Source organism: Crinia signifera, chromosome 2, assembly GCF_055691185.1.
Source record: "Crinia signifera chromosome 2, ASM5569118v1, whole genome shotgun sequence".
Taxonomy (NCBI): domain Eukaryota; kingdom Metazoa; phylum Chordata; class Amphibia; order Anura; family Myobatrachidae; genus Crinia; species Crinia signifera.
In genome coordinates, this window is record NC_139218.1 from 193,487,425 (window position 1) to 193,508,240 (window position 20,816).

A 20,816-nucleotide genomic window follows, 5' to 3' on the forward strand; every position below is an offset into this window, starting at 1 on the left:
TCATACTTTCCTTGCACACAGAAAAGAGCACTGGCTTGTAAATCCGTATCACAGAGCTACTTATCATAAATACAGATCTATAGAATTCAGAAAGAAATTTTCTTTTAAATCCTTTATTTCCTAAAACCAAAACCTAAGTATATACTCTATTGCTGTTTTAGGAACAAATATGGAAAAGGACTAAGCACCTGATGTAGAATTAATAATTATCACTATTGATTTTTCTACTTGTGCTCCGTTTTTTATCCAGTGGCAGCGACTTGAGTATATACCATGTGACTATATTAACCAAATCCTTGCTTGTGAAACATGTCAACAGGCAAAAGATGGTGCAGTATGAATCAACCAATCACTGTCACTGCTTTAAACAAATGAATAATACTTCTTTATTACATACCTCCCAACATGACCCTCTCCAGGAGGGATACATTGCTCTGCGTCTGCACTTCCCTCTTAATGTATGATTGCCATTACCTGTGTTGAAGCACCTTTCTTATCAATTAACCTGTTCAACAAATAGGAAGATAATCATGCATTAAGTAGAAAGTCCAGGAGCAGAGCATTGTGTCCCTCCTAGAGAGGGTCATGTTGGGAGGTACTGTATGTTATTATGAGATGTTTAGGGAGGTAGTGTGCCTTTAAGAAAGCAATTGCTAAGAAACAAGACAGGTTCTCATTTGTTGCCATCACCTGAAAGCGCCTGCAGCTTTGTGATGTGTTTCACATTTAGTACTCCCCAAAGTGCATCAGTTCTGTCATTGTAGCTGTTTCCTGTATACGATTAAAACAAGATTTTGGCAGTATATTTTATAGGTCACAGTGATCATGAATGATACCAGCTAAGGTGTGCTTAAATGAAAGAAATAAAAATGGGTATCACCCAATACACTGGAAAGTTCATTTATTGTTATAATGATTTATTATGTATTTGAACTAATAGGGCAGGCCTATGCAAACTGTGGATCTTTAGCTGTTTTGAAACGACACATCCCAGCATGCCCTGCCACAGTTTTAGCAATCCCTAATAGCAATACTCTGGCAGGGCATGCTGGGATATGTAGCTTCACAACAGCTGGCGAGCTACAGGTTGGCCAGGCCTGTACTAGGTTACAATGTTAAATTAATTCATGTTACTATGCTACAGGACATATTTTTCACCTTTTTGCCTGAATCCAGATTAAGCTCTAAGACAGGTGGTTTAGTTGCAAAATGTCATTATTTTATAATAAATAATGACGTACTTAACTGGAATTCTCAATGATTTATACAATTAAGAATGTTACTGTTACTGATGTGCACCTATTAAAAATTAGGTACCTGTGTAAAATAAGGCAAACAGTGCTGCTGAATCTATACACTTCAATCCATCATCCAATGCACCACCACCTTTACCACTATGTGAGCACAAGACCCCATAAAGTGTCCATGCAGTTGTACAGTATATGTGTCTTTGGCAAATAACACATTGCAGTAGTAGTAAAAATGGGGTTGTTTTCTTAAAGCATAGGTCATAGCATTAGTTGACATTGATTTTAATATTAAACCATGTGGGAAAATTAACCAAATACCATAAATGAAATGAAGAAAGTGTTGTTTGTAAATAAGTCCCCACAGCTTTGGCCTGGTCACCTCTCTGCAGCAGGTTACTATGCTATTGGAAAGCGGCTTTTCTGTCTAAATAAGCAGGCATTGATTCTGAGTACCATGTACTGCAGTCAGATCTCCTATTAAAATATCCACCCATACGCATCAATGTTACAGCACCACCCCCAGCGATCCATCATTACACCCAATCCATGCTCACTGCACAAGATAAAACCCTCCATACACACAACTCAGAAGAATACTGTAGGTCACAACTAGGACAGAACACCAACAAAAGGCTTCTTTTACATTCCTAGTTGCCACCCATTGATACCCATTCAGCCACTGGGAAAAGGCAACTCAGATTCTAAATTGGCTTAGACGGTAGAAAGAGATGCACAGTTTGCTGTATACTTTGAGTTATGGCTACATTCGGACATACAGTACATGCGACTCAGACCCTTTATCCACAAATAGAAATGCCTGGTGAGAAGTATAAAATGTTTTTTTTTTTCCTTTTCTTTGTGGGTCAAACTGTCACTGAAAATGTGCATTTTTAAAAATCACTTCATAATTTAAGGCTTTGAAGAATGGATTACAATTGTCTCTAGAGTCAAACGTCACTAGTATACTTGTGAAAGTTTCAGTAATGTATCAACATCAACAAGTTTATTTTATTCCATGTAGGTCAAATGTCAGAGCAGATCTAAAGGGCAAGATCACATGTGCCAGGATCCCACAGCTATCTGCAAAGTTCACATGCACCGCATTCAGAAATAAAGGAAGAAATTTGTGGGTCCCATAACAACATTTTTTAAGGGGGCCCCTGTCCAAATGTTTCTAGATTGGCACCATTCTGCTTGTTGTTAATTTTATGTTATGTTATGCCCCATAGTAGTACCCTAGTTCACATTATACCACTTTGTAGGGCTGCCAGTAAACATTATGCAAACAATGCCCCCAATCCACATTATGACATACTGTGCCCACGTATTATGTAACATGATAATGCCCTCCAGTTCACTTTATACTACATTTCAATGAGCAGGTCCAGGGGAATAACTAGACACAATGCAGGCCCCATGTACTACTACCCAATGGTGAAAAATATTTCACTGTGACAGGGAGGGTGGGCCCCTCTCAGATATGGGCCCCATAGCAGCTACACTCCAAGCACCCATGGTAGTTATTCCTTCACAGCCAGCTCTTGCAATCACACTGAGCTGAGACATTTTCTATGTGTTGCAGGTATATAGAGGGACTTCTGTGCTAGTTAGGAGCTTGGACACAGAGATAGGAGACCTATTTCAGATATAATAATTGTACAAAGCATGGGGTGGGGGCAAGCCCAAATACTAATTGTGGTTGCAGCAGTAAACACATTCGGCAACATATAATCAGCATACATAGTCTGCCAAACCAAGCCGTAAGTAGCCACACATACCTGCTACTCAGTATCAGCCCCAAATAGTATTCCAGGTTAAAAACTAAGTTTAGTGGTGATGCTAAAATTCAATGCTACAATTTTAAAAATAATAAATATGTAAACTCTTCTTGCCAAGAGAACCTTTCATTGATGCTGCGCTAGCAATGTGCACCACTGAAAGGACAGCAAACATCCCAGCCCCCGCCCATATAGTGACTACGTCAGGTTAACCAAGATGGAAGGCAGCCCTCTCAAATTAGGACTGTGACGCACTATAATATGTGGAAATTCTCTAACTGTCCTCTTTTGTATGAAAAAAATTCAATAATAGGCCAGTTACATGATAAGCAAAACTATCCTGCTCATCAATTTGTTAGTGGAGCCCACATTATACCAATTGTAAACTAAGTGGGAACTGTCACAGGTGAAACTGCAGGATCTGCACGAACAATAGACATGTACAGTATTCATTTAAAGTGTTTCTCAACCCTTAGATAATAATCACCCCACTCGTGTTCTACCCAGTCTAAAACATCCCGACCCATAATAATTCTTAATCCTTTATAAATAATTATATACTGCAACATCTACTTATATAAGTTCACATGAACATACTTTTATGTGCTTTTATACCAGCATCTTCACAATATAGAAAAAGGAACTACTACAATGTGTCATACTGTAACTGCCATGCCCCCAACTGCACAATGATGAGTTAGGTTGCAGGACCATAGTGACTGACTCCCACTGCCACTGCAAAGCAAGCTTACAATTTCTGCACTTCATCAGTGGGGGGAGCCTGATGATACACAATTACAGAAATCACATCATTGCGCAGTAGGCTGGGTCATTATCATTATAACACAAAATGTATTTTGTAGAGAAGCATTGTATAAATCCTTATTACATCAGAGAATGCCAGCCTACAGCATGTTCAGCCATGGTATTCCTATCAGAGGTAAATGTATATCAATAATATCAGGGTGGATAAACCTTTTTACAGAATATTTGATTCATAGTACCAAATAAAACTCGCTGCAAATACAGCATTTCCACAATATAAGGATATGGGTATGTAATGTAGAGTATATTATCTCTGGTTCTATGGTATGTAATGTAGAGTATATTATCTCTGGTTCTATATATCAATTGAAGATGACACAACTATTATTCTTCGTGATGGATATGTTAATACAGATGTGTCCACATGCATCTACACAGGCTACACGTTGTGTTACACATAGCATGTGAGCAACATAAGACATGGTGGCTCTGAGCAACTTTTCCTGTGACAATGTATCTTATTCGCACATTAAAGCAAATAGGACACACAAGCAGCTTATGCTGATTAAAATCATATGCGTCATGCCTACAATGTGTGTGACCACAGTGATATATGCATATGAAATGCTACATTACAGTGTTTTAATGGAAAACACAATAAGATGCATTTTAATGGAAGATGTGGTTCAAAAGATTTTCAGCACTATCAAGTTTCTCAGCTTTAATATTCTCAGCACTATCACATGACTAGAAGGGCCATCTACTGCACATGGACACATCTACTGTATATACAGTATATATATATATATATATATATATATATATATATATATGCTAAAAGGGTGTAATAGACACTCCTTTTCAGTGAGCAGCTGCCGCGGTGCACTCCCGGAAGATGAGATACATACAGTGATCCCTGGATGTAATGTGCGCTGATTCCAGCTGCACTGCCCATACATGCAGGAACGAGGCAGTACTCTCCGGTCTTGTATAAAATGTGTATTAGTTTAAATGCATACAGACATAGCCCTTATTCTGGTTGACTCGCAAGGCTGCGGGGTTTGCCCGCGCAGCTGCAAATGGATGTTTAACATAAACATCCAGTCGCAGACCATGGAGAAACACCTACATCATTCGATGGTCGCCAACCATCGAATGATGTGGAAGGTGCATGCATATCTAAGTGACTCTTAGGTCAATTAGATTTGCATGCACCCTCAACAGGAACTGGGAAGGCAGCTGACATCCGGTGATGTCACACCCGCGTCACCGGGCAATCTCCATGGGAATGGCCAGCATTTTCATGGGAACGGCCATGAAACGCTGGGCGTTCCAATGGGGGAATCCCCCAGCCTGCCGCCCCAATGTTTTTATCGTGGCCGCATACACCCTGCACATGCGCAGAAATGCACATTTCAAAAACATTGCGCACGCATGCAATTTCTCATGCGAGCATATGAATCAGAATAACCCCCATCTCTGTATGCATTCAAACTAACACATGTTTTTTACAGGACCGGAGAGTGCCGCCTCATTCCTGCATGTATGGGCAGTGCTTTTGGAGTCAGCACACATCACATCCAGGGATCACAGTATGAATGTATGTGTATATATATATATATATGGAAAACCTTGAAAAAAATCGCACTCATTGGAGTATGTAATAATGCAGGGTGCCGGTCAGAAAAATAGACAACAAATTCTTGCTAAGTATCCAAGCTGCAAGCAGCAAAGTCACAGAGTAAGTGGGCCAGCAACACCAAGTTAATTAATATATGGCTCCTTTTAATTCAACATCAGCCAGAAGTATCCATCAAAACATTCCCCTTGCTTGAATGGGGACAAAAAGCATAACAGTCAACGATACCGTTTCGGTGTACATAGCACCTTCATCCTGGACTGCTACAAACCAGGATGAAGGTGCTATGTACACCGAAACGGGGAATGTTTTGATGGATACTTCTGGCTGATGTTGAATTAAAAGGAGCCATATATTAATTAACTTGGTGTTGCTGGCCCACTTACTCTATGACTTTGCTGCTTGCAGCTTGGATACTTAGCAAGAATTTGTTGTTATATATATGTATATAAATATATACACACATATATATATATATATACACACACACACACACACACATATATACACATATATATATAAATATATATATATATATATATATATATAAAATGTCAGTGCTGAAAATATTTATAATGATTAAGGTTTGAATTCACCAGGCATTATTCTCATTGTTGTGGGTCCATTCTGATTTCCACTGGAGTTGTAGCCCTTCTCTTTCATGTCTAGATATTCCTCATACTGTGGAAGTTGTATACAGATCTGTGGAAACTACACAAACCTCTGTACTTATCATCCCAAAGGAAAAGAAATGTCAGTGCTAAAAAATACATACTATATCTATATAAATAAACATATTTCAAATGTCATTCATTTCTGCAGAAAACTTTGCAAAACCTCAGTAACCAGTTTTAAAAGCAAAGGGAAAGCTTCCTGAAACTTATACAGTAGCATGTTATAGTTGGTGCACCCTTACAGTAAATTGAATGATAGTCCTCAGATTTATAACTAAGAATTTATAAAATGATAATCCTTATTAAATCTTGCCTTTATGTCCTACCCGTGAATATGCTTTCCCCACTGTAGTGAGATACCTGTATTCCCAAACATGCATGGACTATTACATAGCACACAGAGCAATTAAACACTACTTAGCACAAATAGAACACACTGCATTGCAGGACAATCCAGAGTATTTCCATATATATCTAAAAAATAGTATCTTCCAAGACAAATAAAAATTATTCAAAATATCTCTTATAGTTTGGTTTCTTAGGGCCTACAGGCATTGAATGCCTCCTAATAGGGTGCATTAAAACTTAGCTCTAAAGGGAGCTACAAAAAGACTTTGACACAGTGTTTACTTGTGGTCATACTCAGTACTGCTACACAATGCAGCATGTCCATTTTTCAAGCTACATATGAGTTTTAGGATAGAGGGTAAGGTGAGGCTGGAGTTCTAACTATGTTCCCCAGCCTCACCAATGGAGACAGCACTGATTGGTTAACTAGCTCTGCCCTTTGAAGGGGAGGGTTTTATGATGAAAGGGTAGTTTGGCTTGGGTCAGGAGGGCCTCCCCAGGATTACACAGCTGTGGTCATTTTTTTCAGTGTTTTTTTTTTTTTTTTTTTTTAGAATAATCTCTAAATATTCTCTATGTATATATGTATATTATTATATACAGCTCGTACAAAAGGTTAGTGTACATTGTCCTCTTCACAGTCGGGTCTGGGCTTCAGGGATGTAAATCTCTATGCTGTCAGCACTCTCTGTGGCAGAGTTGTGACGGTATGAGGCAGCCCGCTTGGCTGCCAGTAGCCTCTTCCTGGCCTCTTGCCTCTGGCGGTCAACAGAATCCAAAGAACGGTCTTTGACAGGATGCACCTTCTGACGGAGCGGCTTCTTTGGTATAGGAGGAGGAAGCTTCTTCTCCTCCTGAAAATGAGACAATAGGAAGTACTGTGTACATATAGTTTTGGTGAGTACATTTTATACTCTATAGACATCCACATTTAGAAGTATGTGTAGTGCAATAAAAGTCTAGTACCGAGTTTTCCAAACGTCGCTATTACTGTCTAAAGGCACATACACACTTGACGATTATCTGAAATTAGCTGAAAATCGTTCAAAATAGCAGATTTTCAGTTGAAAATTGTCTAGTGTGTATGCCCCAGAGATTGCGACTAGCGATGATGCACGCTCCCGCATCATCGCTAGTTAATTGGTTCATCTGCTGGTTTTACCAGCAGATCTGGTGATGGTGGATGGTTTTTCATACATCATCACCACGTGTGTACGCTGCCCCGGGCTGAAAGATTATCCACTTTCAGCCTGGCGGCCTGCCCCGCTGCCTTCCCACGCCCCCTCACCCCCTCGCCTGTCATATACTCACCCTGCTTTGGTCCGCGCTGCCCCGATTATCAGCTCCGGTTGGCTGCTGCTGCAAAGCCCTGCTCCCCCTGCTGATCACCTGGCTCTCCAATCCCCACAACACAAAGAGCTGCTGCCCCCCCCCCCCGCCCAAAATGGAGCACACCACTGGCCACCAATGTTAAGTCAGTAATATATACATTGCTGGCACAGGTCAACAATGTATATATTGCTGGCACCACTGGGCACCAATGATTATTAATTAGCCAGTAATACATACATTGCTGGCACAGGTCAGCAATGTATATATTATTGGCATGTAATGTGCATTACGGTGTGTGTAATAGGCATTGCTGTGTGTGGCATATTGTGTAATGGGCATTACGGTATGTGGTATAATGTGTACTGGGCATTATAGAGTGCATAGTCCCCTGTCCCACAAAGCCATGCCTTACATTTTTCACAGGCCAGCAATGTATATGTTACCGCCACCACTGCCCCCCCAATGTATATTTTGTTATGGTGCAACATATACATTGCTGGCGTAAGTGAATGGATTTCTCCCCACCTGCACGGCTGCAAATTAAATGTTTGCTGTGCACATGGGTGGGATTTTGCCTGGTTAGGGCGGCGCGGGGTGGAGTTTACCTGTGCTGGGCTCCGAATAAACGCAGCCCAGCAATCAGTTCTGAATCAGGCACCAAGAACAGGAATAAAATGGCCCTGCTCCCACCCTTGGAATTCAAACCCATACCATTATGTAAATAGCCTTATAATGAAAGATTTTCAGCAAAGTCTTTCCCCTCCTGAAAATCTCTTGCTTTTTGAGGAAAATAGCTCAGTGTGTACACACTACTTTGGTGAAAGATATATCTATCAAAGATTTTGGCAAAGTTTTTTTAATTGAAACTAGTGTGTATGGGCCTTTGGTTTTAAGGAGTCCTGTTGATTAAATCAAATTGACTGAGGTACTTATGAAATCTCCTGTGCTCAAGTATGTATATCCTTAAATCCTGGACTGTAAAAATGGAGTTTGGGAATCTCTGTATGAGACCTTAAGTGCACTACAAATACTTCTAAATGTGGTTGTCTACAGAACACAGCAGCTATCTTAATAGGGGTACTGTATGTTAGAATATCTGCAGCAGCGATAATCAGGGAAAAGAGATCTGCACATTCAGAAGCAATTTTCTTCTATCAATGGGGTCCATTCATTCTTCAACACTTTGAACAGCACCAGGAGGGTACCTGTAATCCACTAGTTGGATTAAGCTGTGCGCTGATTAGAATAGCTCTGTCCCGGTGCTATTCACTGAGCACTGTGTTGGTTCGACCCCAATATTTGTTTATTTCCACTATCATGATGAGCAGATATTATCATTGTCAATGCCAGATCTCAGTTGTCATAACAAGGACGACAAACACAAACAAATGGGACATATATTTCAGTGAAGGTATAGGTCTTCTTTATCTTGTTGATTAGTGACATTCAAAATGTTTTATTTCCCGTATGCATATAACAACAGATAGAAGAGACGTGCAGTGAATATTTAATGTATGCCTTAAAGCTACAATGAACTGCTAATTGAAAAATACAGGTTGGGATCATTTGGTCTACAGCATGATGGTCGACAGTTATTAGGTCACCATGAGAAAAGGTCAACATGGGTCTAGGTTGACATGGGAAAAGGTCAACATGGTTCTATGTCGAAAGGTCATTAGTTCGACAGGTCGTTAGTTCAGCAGGTCATTAGTTCGACAATATCTAGGTCGACAGTCTAAAGGTCGACATGGTTTTTTTTTTTACCTGAATGCCAACACAGTCGACATGGACACAGTTTAAAGTGCACTGCATCCCCTCCCATTGCTCGCTGCGCTTGCTATGCGTCCGGCACAGTGACACGCTACGCTCGGCACACTCTTTTATTCTCCCACCATGCCCTAGTGCAGGCAGTCCCAACCACAGTCCTCAAGGCACACCAACAGTGCAGGTTTTCTACATATCCAAGCTTGAGCACAGGTGACTTCATTAGTATCTGAGGGATTCTGATTAAACCATCTGTGCTGAAGCCTGGATATCACTAAAACCTGCACTGTTGGTGTGCCTTGAGGACCGTGGTTGGGAATGCCTGCCCTAGTGGATGGTAGGGCATCAAATACCACCCATCGTCACATGTCGGCTCAAAAAACAGTGAAAAACCCCATGTCGACCTTCTCACTGTCGACCTAGACACTGTTGAACTAATGACCTGTCGAACTAACGACCTGTCGAACTAACGACCTTTCGAACTAACGACCTGTCGAACTAACGACCTTTCGAACTAACGACCTGTCAAACTAATTACCTTTCGACCTAGAACCATGTCAACCTTTTCCCATGTTGACCTAGACCCATTTTGACCTTTTCCCATGTCAAACTAATGGTGTAGACCTAATGACTGTCGACCATCATGCTGTAGACCAAATGACCGCATCCCGAAAAATACAGTTAACATTGCTAAACTACGTATAATCTATATCATTTTATATATAAAACTGGCTTTGATGAAACATGCAAACTATACGAAATATTGGCCTTCAATCATTTAGACAGTAACACTTTTTACTAGGAAATATCCTATTAAACTGGTCACATATGTATTAAATTAAAGCCAACATGTGAGAAATGAATGGTGTATTCTATCAATTGATTTGCTTGTTTCTTAGAGTGAATTCTTAGTCCAAGAATGTATTGACCATACCTTGCATTCCAATAACTTCCACCCATTGTCCTTCAATTGCTGCAACTCTGCAAACTTCATACCCACGTCCTCAAAGGACAGTTGGAGAAGATCCCAGAAACCAGCCAGGTCTTGAGAAGTGGGCAAAGGAAATGAGGAAGGGTCCTGTAGAGCAGGTAGAGAGGGGTATAATTGTGAAGCTTAGCAAAATTTTATAATACTGTACATGATGCACATAGACACTTGCCGATGCCGGCTCCGATGTGAGCAATGGCGGGGGGGGGGGGGGGGGGCAGCAGGGGTGATCGACGGCGTGCTGCAGCATGGATGTCGTTAACGAGGACCTCCCTCGCCCAAACATGCTTGACGAGGGAGGGGGTCATTAATGATGCACGGGAGCTTTCTGAAAGATATCTTTCACATTTATCTTCAAGTGTGTATGGTGATTAAGGTTCTGATTGTGATTGATCAGCGGCCTCTGAGAGGATGTAATTCTGGAGTCACTTACCATATTTTGCTGGCAAAGTCTGAAAAACTGTTGCACTTTTTGAGACATTAGGAGCTGGGAGCTGCCTACTGCGCTACGAATCTTTTCCAGAACTATTAAAAGAAAAACAAAGTTTAGAAGACTTGTCTTACACTTACACGAAATGTTGCACAGTCACACTACTGTATGAATAGACATGTACCTGCTAAAGACTGTACTACTGTATAACATTTAAGAAAATAGACAGCAATCAGTAACAGGTACTGTAAGTTTGCCCCTACATCCATTTTTCTCCCTTTACCAGAAGAACAGAGGGGAGAAAAAGCTGATTGCTCTGGCTCCCAGGACCAGGGCCTAATATTATAAATCCTAGAGAATTATGCCATTTTCACTAGGAAGTCTGCAGAAAACCTAATTTTACATATTATTAATTTAAATAATACAATATATATATAAGAATATATATAAGTAATGAAAATCCATCTGAAAATGTTTATCACAAACTTTGTATATTTTATGGTTAACTTAAGAGCTGTTAACCCAAGTTACTATGCTTTATAGAGGCAGCTGCCTGAGAAAAGTAAAAAGTGTTATAAGAGAAAACATTTATATGGTTTAAATTCATCTCGCTTCATTGCTACTGGCTAGAACCTGATGCTGAAGTTAGAACCAGTCACTGCTGTATTATTACATTGATTATTATCCTGACTTAGTTTAAAGCCTTTTAAAATTCAGTATTGTTTCCTAAGGCTTTGTACTTGTTAAAGTGCCATTTTTAGTCACTAGAGGGAGCTCTAGATTTAAGATATTATACAGTTAGTCAGGATGTTTATAATCTGCAATATCTGGCAATCCTTCATTTGAAAAAAGTAAATTTACCCCCAATTTTTTTGTATTGCACACACTAGTGTTCTAAAAATAGTGGTAGTCTACATATTTTGATTACACATATTTGAGACTTGCAAGGATAAATCTTCTAAGAAGGGAGTTCTATGGAAGATGGGAAGTTGCCCATAGCAACAAATGAGAATCTATTATCTAATAGAAGTTGCTAAATAAATTAGAACTAGAATCTGATTGGGTGCTATGGGCGAGGAGAGATTAAGCAAGCTGGGACTATTTACACTAGAGAAGAGACGTTTAAGGGGAGACATGCTCAACATGTACAAATATAATGGGGGCCAATATAAGGAACTCTCAAGCACCCTTTTTACTGCAAGAAAGGAATCTAGGACGCGAGGGCACAAATTTAGATTAGAGGAAAGAAAATTTCGTTCCTTCAAAAGAAAGAATTTCTTTACGGTCAGAGCAGTCAAACTTTGGAACTCTCTTCCTGGAGAGGTGGTGTCGGCAGATGCAATAAATACGTTCAAAATAAGGTTGGACAAGCATTTATTGGTTAAAAACATCCAAGGGTACTAATAAGAATCACATTCTGTCTTTTACAAGGGATAAGTTATTAAAACATAGGTTGAACTCAATGGACGCAAGTCTTTATTCAGCCTTTTTACTGCATTTACTATGTAACATCCCATCTTCAATAGAACTCCCATCTTAGGAAATTTACCCCTCCAAGTCTCAAATGGTGATATCAAAATATGTAAACTAACTGCCTGCACCACCAAACCAGCTTCTCACCTCCCATCTACATCCACTTACTGTATACCCGTTTTACCTTGTGGTGCTGGGCTTGCCCCCAGCATGGCGATTGGCGGTCCCGGCGCTCTGAGATGATGTCATCTCCAAGTGCTGCACCAGTTTACACTGTAGGTCTGCACCGCAGTGTAAACGGGAAAAATCCCGGCTCCTACCTTGATTGGAACCGTGTTTGAAATCACGGGTCGGGTCTGGGATTTTGGTGTAAAAGGGGTATTAGATGGAAGAAGGGTCAGGGTGAAAATGTGATTTGCTCTAAATCGCATCATTGTGACCACCTTACAATGCCAGTAATGTGGGCTTTGTAAAGTGGGTGGTGGTACTACGATGATGCTATCATGTCTCCATGTCCCCAGACCACCTTCTCCAAGCCCCCATCTAAGGAACATGGCTGCTCCCTGCAAGTAGGCAAATATGAGAAACACACACACAAACACACACACACACATATATATGAGCAAAAAATTACACGGAACTCCAGGATATTGGTAAAAATTATTTTTACCACAATAAAGTGTAGGTCACATGATATACTGTATATTACATTGCATGTATAGATTCCTGTTTTCCTCACTATTCCCACCTCTGACAGTAGCATGTTGGCCGCACATTATTGAGAAAGGAGCAAGGAGCTCCAAAATGATGCATTCTTAGGATGAATTGCCGCTATTAAAACAGGTATCTATACATGCAATGTGATGCATACTATGTAACCTACACTATATATATGTAATTTAAAATGACAATGTCATACTCATTCAGTGTGTTTCTTTCTATGAGCCACTAGAGCAAATTAAATGTACACCCATAGTGATGGGATCTCTCACAACATATGTCACATGTGGTGATTGGCACACTAATAATGAGCTTGGCTACATCTTTAAGTGGTTCATTTAGACATTCAAAGATTGAATATATAATTTCATATCAACTTACTGTATGTAATGGTGCCTTTTTAACTTACTATTTGCATTTCATAATTTAGTATAGAGTGTACGGATTTGTATCAGCAGGTCAGTTCCATGTGGCGCCTCTTAACCTTTAATTTAATGTCTTTCCCCTATACATTATTTCTTTTTTACATGTGTTCTTGTTTTCATATCTGGATAGAACTATGGAGGTTTAGGAAATGTAATCCAGTTGCAGATTTACCCACCTACAGTATTTCTGTTTATTGAGGTCTATTTAGGCAGAGTGCACAACAAATCACTTAACCTAAGATGCACACACAGTGCTTTCCTGGTTGCCATTGCTGCGAACATCGTTTTTCAGTGTACAGAATCAAATTCTGTCAAGTATAGTATCAGGATCAGAGAGAAAACATGACATGTATGTCAGCATTAGATGGAGGGCTATGAGTGATCTTGTAAAAGGAAATCATGTGATTCATAAACTGATCGCTCGCACTGTCAGTTATAGTCAGTATAGTCTCGCTAATAATGTATTGCTCTGTCATGCTAGTTTTTTTTACCCATTCTACAGTCCATTTGCTTACTTTTAGATTGTTATAATACTATTCTGTTTGGTGTTACATGTTTTCTCTGACTGTAGACATGACCTTAGCATGTACATATTATAAATCAATTACCTCTAGGTTTTATCCAATAGTGTTTATCTAGTATGGAAGAGTATATAAAGAAGGAAAAGAAAGTATCAATCATGTTTAAAAAAAAAACACATACTTTTTGCGCATCGCATAGTACAGAACGGAGCCGGACACAACGGAGCGTTATGGGCTCCTTACGATTAATCATTTCATAGCATATCTTTCATATGCCAGACCACTGGTGCCACTTACTAATGGGGCTTTGGAATTTCTTGGTTGGCCAGCCATGTGCATTTACTTCTCCTCCAGCTCCTCCAGTGGCATGGCAAACCTTTGCAGGGATCAGTGCATGTAGACCACCTTCTTTCATGAAGATCCAAGCGGTATTGGCCACTCCTCTTTTGAACCAATAATAGCAATTATTGGCAAAAGTTATTCTTTGCCTCTCTAATTGTAAATTCCTAGCTCCAAGTGTCTCTAGGTCACATTTGGATTACAGCTTCATCTTGGACTTTCTGTGGTTCCATTTTGAGTCCTTTTTGTGGTGCATCACATCTGTCTTACTGGCCCATCCAGTGTCTGTATTTACAAGATTGTGACATCTCAGCATTCTAGCTATGCCACCCACATCCCAGTCACTTGTGTGTCTGCTTTACTCTGCAGTCCCTCCTATGTCAGGTCTCGCATCTCCAGCTGTCTACTTTTAGTGCCTTGCATCTACTATTCTCAACCTGTCTCAATTTAGAGGGCTCCTGGCAGCAAAATCCATCCTATCTGCAATGACACATTGTGGCCACGCGTCCTCCCAACATTCTTGATCCTCCCAACCTCCTTGATTCGTAGAAGCCTGAATTTTATTACCATCATGTGTCAATGTTCTCTCATCACATAGCTTTTGACCAGGTCAAACGAGACTCAAGTTATCAAGTTAGATTATAGCCTGGCCATGTTAACTGGCACTGCATGGAAGACGTTTTTTTAATACTCAAGATTGATGTGGAAAAGGCACCCTGCGGCCTCATAGAAGGGCCCATTTATTATTGGGTCACATATGCAATGCAATCTGGGTGCCATTTACCACCGAGGATCGCATTGCAACACGCGATCCTTTCAGAGAATGTATCATTCTACAGGTGCAAAGACAGGGGCTCTAATAGGAGCCTGTCCCTGTGCTCTACTTTGCCAGGTGCCGGGGTCTGCGCATGAGTGGTTAGCGCTGACCCCCGGCCGACCCCACTGACGGCACTGCCCTCCCAGCATATTATAAAAAAAAAAAAAAATGAATATTGTTGCTGAAACCTACCAACATTTACGAGGTGGGGATTGGGACAGATGCAGATAGAGAGGCCACTACTGAATTATAAAACAGAGTTTGTTAAGAAACCAAATACTATTTTGCTAAATAATTGAGTAACCCCTGAACCTCAGTTCTAAGCAGCAAAACATACATTGATTTGGTAAATGTGGGATCCCATGGGACAAACGATACACATTTCCACTCATGCCGCGAAACAATCTGTTATTCATGTATGCCCAGCCTTTTTGTTAATGATAACATTATTTGTGAATCTCATTATATATTCTATAGGCTAATTCTTTACACTCTTCCTATATTAAAACCTTTGAATACAGTATTCGACATGCTAACTGGCTGACTTGGGGAAAAACATGAGGGCATTCTCCGTCATCCAGAGGCAAACGCGCACAATCTCTGACAACTGTGCTTCACTGCAACCCTTTGAGATTCCCGATGCAACCGTCACTTGGTACTTTGATATGCAAATTAAAAGCTTTGCTAATAAATGTTTGAACATGTGCAGATTTGACCTTTTCAAATCATGGAACAATCTTGTCATATACTAATTTATAAAAATCCTCATGTGCAAGTGTTCTTATCATTTTCTAAAAGCCAATTACTGACACATCACTCTGAAATATCTTTCTTAGTTGGTTTTGCCTGGAAAGAGCAGGTGGCATGTGACTTTATGTTCCATATACAGTAACTCAGGAAGGAAAATGCAGAAGGTGCCATTTCTATGGGTTCAATTGTTTATTTTTGGTTCCGCTCCCTGTTCATTTCCTTCAACTCTTATGCTACCAGTTTAGGAATGCATTAGTTACTATTTATGTCAATATGCATTGTGGCATTTAGTAGCACAGCCTGTAAATACAGCTCTGGCACCTAACCAGATCACCATGTAATCACAGTACTTTAGCTAGAAATAAATATATATTTTTTTAAAATACATGGCAGCCACAGGGGGGGGCCCTAGATAGAGGGAGGTAGGCAGGGGTACTGACCTCCCTGAGCCCCCCCCCCCCCCTAATCCGGCCCTGACTCCACTTGTAGCTATAGACATGTAGACATATTGTAATGTGAGCTGGAACCTACAAATTTGTGGTTCTGGGATTATTTGCACATTGTGCATTAAAAGTACTTTCAGGATATATATAGACCAGTGGCTCCCAAACTGTGTTGCCGGTATTCCAGGAGAGGCTAAAAGGACACAAAATTATGCATCTTGCATCATTTTAGCCCCTCCGGAAAGAGGGATTGCTCAAATCGCCGGTATTTGACCAGCAGAGGGGTGGATGCATGAGCCCTGAGCACCTTTCCGGGGGGGCCGGGAGGGGAGCACAATTTTTGGGAGCCTTTGTACCAGGGGCGTAGCTAAGGGTTCATGGGCCCTGGTGCGAAAGGTCACCTTGGGGCCCCCCTACATACAACAAAATTAAAATCTCGGTCTGTTTATATTTTAATACATCATTGCCAAGGGGGGTTAATGTCCGTTGCCATGGGTTGTTGCTCGTTGCCAAGGGGTTAATATGTGTTGCCAGGGGTTATTGGATGTTGCCAAGTGGTTACATTTTTTTTTATCAGGGGTTAATGCTCGTTGCCAAGGGGGGTTTATTCCCGTTGCCAGGGGTTCTAGCTCGTTGCCCAGGGGTTAATACGTATGTGCCCACCCCAGCCACCCGCCTGTACGCTGCTGTTGCTGCCCCTGCCTTACCCTGCGCAGAGAGAGACATACGCTAGAGTCATTTTTCACTTCCAGCGTCTCTGACAGGGAGCACAGCTCTGCAGCCGCGTTACCAGGAAGTGCAGAGCTGCGCTTCCTGTCAGACGCTAGAGGTGAATTATGACTTCTAGCGTCTGTCTCTGTGTGCAGGGGAAGGCAGGGGCAGCCATAGCTGACGGGCTGGTGGCCGGAAACATAGGCGCACCGGCAGCTATTGCAGTGCTGCCGGCAGCCTAGTGAGAGCTGAGATGAGGACTCGGAGCGGAGGTATGACCTCTGAGTAACCAGGCCGGACAGTGGCGGGGGCTGGGCCCCCCTGGCTCAGGGGCCCGGTCGCAGGTGCGACCGCTGCGACCCCTGTAGCTACGCCACTGCTTTGTACAGTTAAGGGAATGTTTTTATTGAACACACCATGTAAACATTCACAATGCAGTGACAAACTATGTAAACCCTTGGATTTAATAACTGGTTGACCCTCTTTTGGCAGGAATAACCTCAACCAAACGTTTCTTATTGTTGCATATCAGACCTGCACAACGGTCAGTAGTAATTTTGGACCATTCCTCTTTACAAAACTGTTTCAGTTCAGCAATATTCTTGGGATGTCTGATGTGAATCGCTCTTCTGAGGTCATGCCACAGCATCTCAATCTGGTTGAGGTCAGGACTCTGACTGGGCCACTCCAGATGGCACATTTTCTTCTGTTGAAGACATTCTGATGTTTATCTACTTCTGTGCTTTGGGTCATTGTCCTGTTGCATCACCCATCTTTTGTTGAGCTTCACTTGGTGGACAGATGGCCTTATGTTCTTCTGCAAAATGTCTTGATAAACTTGGGAATTAATTTTTCCATCGATGATAGCAATCTGTCCAGGCACTGATGCTGCAAAGCATCCGCAAACCATGATACTCCCTCCACAGTTGGGATGAGGTTTTGTTGTTGGTGTGCTGTGCTTTTTTTTCTCCACACATTGGGGTGTATTCAATGATTTTTGTGAGCTGTGACAGCGAGCTGTGCTGCCTGCTCGCTGTCACAACTCGCATGGTCATTATTTAACTGATCCCTTCCACACGCCTTTTCCCCCCTTGCTAAGTTTTTGGAGCGAGGGGGAAATGGCTTGCGTCTAAATGCAGCAGTCTCCCTGCATTAGCCGTGAATGCTGTTCATCCTGTGACAGCGAGGATTCCCCTGGAATGGAGAATAGGGTGAGTGGCCGGTGCAAGGGGTTAAATGACGAGGACCCCTTGTTTTCAGCATTCCTAGTCATTTAACTCCCTCGCCGGCCGCATTGAATACGGCCCATAGTGTTGCGTGTTCCTTCCTAACAAGGTTTCACCTGTCCACAGAATATTTTGCCAGTAGTGCTGTTGAACATGCAGGTGCTCTCTTGCAAACTTTAAACTTGCAGCAATATTTTTTGTGGACAGCAGTGCTTCCTCCGTGGTGTCCTCCGTTGAACTCCATTCTTGTTTAGTGCTTTACATATCGTAGATTCATCAACAGAGATGTTAGCCTGTGCCACATATTTCTGTAAGTCTTTAGCTGACACTCTAGGATTTTTCTTCACCTCATTGAGCATTCTGCGTTGTGCTCTTGCAGTCATCTTTACAGGATGGCCACTCCTAGGTAGAGTGGCATCAGTGCTGAACTTTCTCCATTCATAGACAATTTGTCTTACCATGGACTGATCAAGGCTTTCTGACCTTTGTAACCCTATCCAGCTTTATGCAAGTCAACAATTCTTAATCGTAGATCTTCTGAGAGCTCTTTTTTGCGAGGCATGGTTCACATCAGGGAATGCTTCTTGAGAATAGTAAACTCAAAACAGCTTTGTGTTTTTTATAGGGCAGGACAGCTTTAACACCTCCAATCTCATATCATTGATTGGACTCCAGGTTGGCTAACTCCTGACTTCAATTAGCACTTGGAGAAGTCCTTAGCCTAGGGGTTCACATACTTTGTCCACCCTGCACTGTGAATGTTTACATTGTGTGTTCAATAAAAACATGAAAACATACAACTGTTTGTGGGGCATTAGTTTGAGCAGACTGTGTTTATCTATTGTTGTGATGAAAATCAGAACACATTGTATGACCAATTTATGTAGAAATCCAGGTAATTCAAAAGGGCTCACATGCTTTTTCTTGCAACTTTACAGATGGAGCGCCTTTTATATTTGCACGCGCATACCCTTCTAATGGAGCTCACCCTGGGTTACTGACGCCATCCCCCACTTCCACGCCCCCCCCCCCCCCCCCAAACCTTGCCCATCTCTGTGAAGTGGAGATGGGCATGGTTCCAGTACCAGCCTGCACGGTAACTGGGGCGTGTGTCCCACCCAGTCAGATGGAGCACCAGCTCACCAGTGGGGGCATTCTGGAGAGCCCTGGCACTGGCTGAGAGGAGCTCCATCTGTATATTTTTTTACTTTATAGCTCTATTACGTGAAGCATGCAGTGTTGTGTTAATTCCTTCTCATGTAAAAATGTGCACGTGACATAATTATGGTTTTCGCACACAATCCAGTTCCGGATGAGCTCAATTGCTAATGACCATAACAACGTAAGCATATATTATAAAATATTTTGTATTAGTGTTTTCTTTTTTTTTATTTGAGTGAGAGCCCAGCACATTCTTGAAATGAGCCATGTGTGATGTCTTCATCAACACCAGCAGATCTATGAGTTTGAGACCTAATACCATCACAGCCAGACTTCTGACAGCATGTAAAGTGGTCTGTGTGCAAGTCACCACAGGACTCTGGAAAGCTGCAAAACTGTGACTTTACAACCTGCAGTCATACTGAACAATGGCTGCAGAGACACATCCTGTAGAAATAACACTTCCTGCATGACAAGTGGATAGCAATGATGCAAGCCACATACAGCATACTTCTACAGAAAGAATCTTAAATCACACAATTCCCCATATGCAATGAAAGCAATCCAATAAAAGCCAGGGTAGTGGGTATAAATAATTTCTCCTGTATTATCTATTTATGAAAGAGCAGCATTAAGGATTATTCTTTTACCATGGTTTATCTCAGTAAAAATAAAAATAAACTATCATAGCAATTTATCAAAAAAGAACTCACAGAGGCAGCAGGGTATCACAACACTCAAGGGTTGACTTACATCACTGGAAAATTCTAGGGAAATACGCACATGTTGAACCTGCTTGTGCAGATGCAGTAGAACTGAAAGTCCAGGTTTCTAAAAGGTGAATCTCTACATTCCTAAAGTTTCTTCAAAGCCTCACGAAAAAGAATCTGCTCAGCCTGAGCTAGAGGCACAGGAGGAAACCCAGGGCCGGATTAACCAATTGGCTGATTAGGCTGGAGCATGGGTCCTGGGGGGTGTACAGCACCAGCACAATAGTTTGTGCTGGGAGGCTGTGACTGATGCCACTGCCACCGTTGTCAGCATTACTATGGTGGTAACTTGCAAAATGAATGGACCTGAGGCCCGAGCCTGTTGCAAATTCTTAGTTGAATATGTGCAAACAAAAAATGGTGGTGGGAAAGGGGGGCGTTGTCAACCACTTCTGTATTAGCCTAGGGCGGCTGAAACCTTTAATCAGGCCCTGAGCACACCAGTACAAATCCTAGTCTAATTAACACTAATGGTTTTCAATGCAAGAGATT

General features: G+C 41.5%; 1 protein-coding gene across 3 annotated transcripts in view; it reads right to left on the minus strand.

Moving 5' to 3' along the window:
* Window positions 1–5,862: 5,862 nt before the first annotated feature.
* DLGAP3 (DLG associated protein 3) overlaps window positions 5,863–20,816 on the minus strand; it is a 385,428-nt gene continuing 370,474 nt past the window's right edge. For 2 of the 3 annotated variants that reach the window (XM_083173477.1, XM_083173475.1), the window contains exons 10-12: window positions 10,972–11,063; window positions 10,485–10,628; window positions 5,865–7,308 (exon numbers count right to left, since the gene is read on the minus strand). In XM_083173477.1, the coding sequence (XP_083029603.1) occupies window positions 7,090–7,308; window positions 10,485–10,628; window positions 10,972–11,063 (455 nt within the window). In that variant the 3' untranslated portion in view covers window positions 5,865–7,089. Of the gene's footprint in view, window positions 7,309–10,484; window positions 10,629–10,971; window positions 11,064–20,816 lie in introns of all 3 variants that reach the window. The other variant, XM_083173479.1, reaches the window with a different exon arrangement.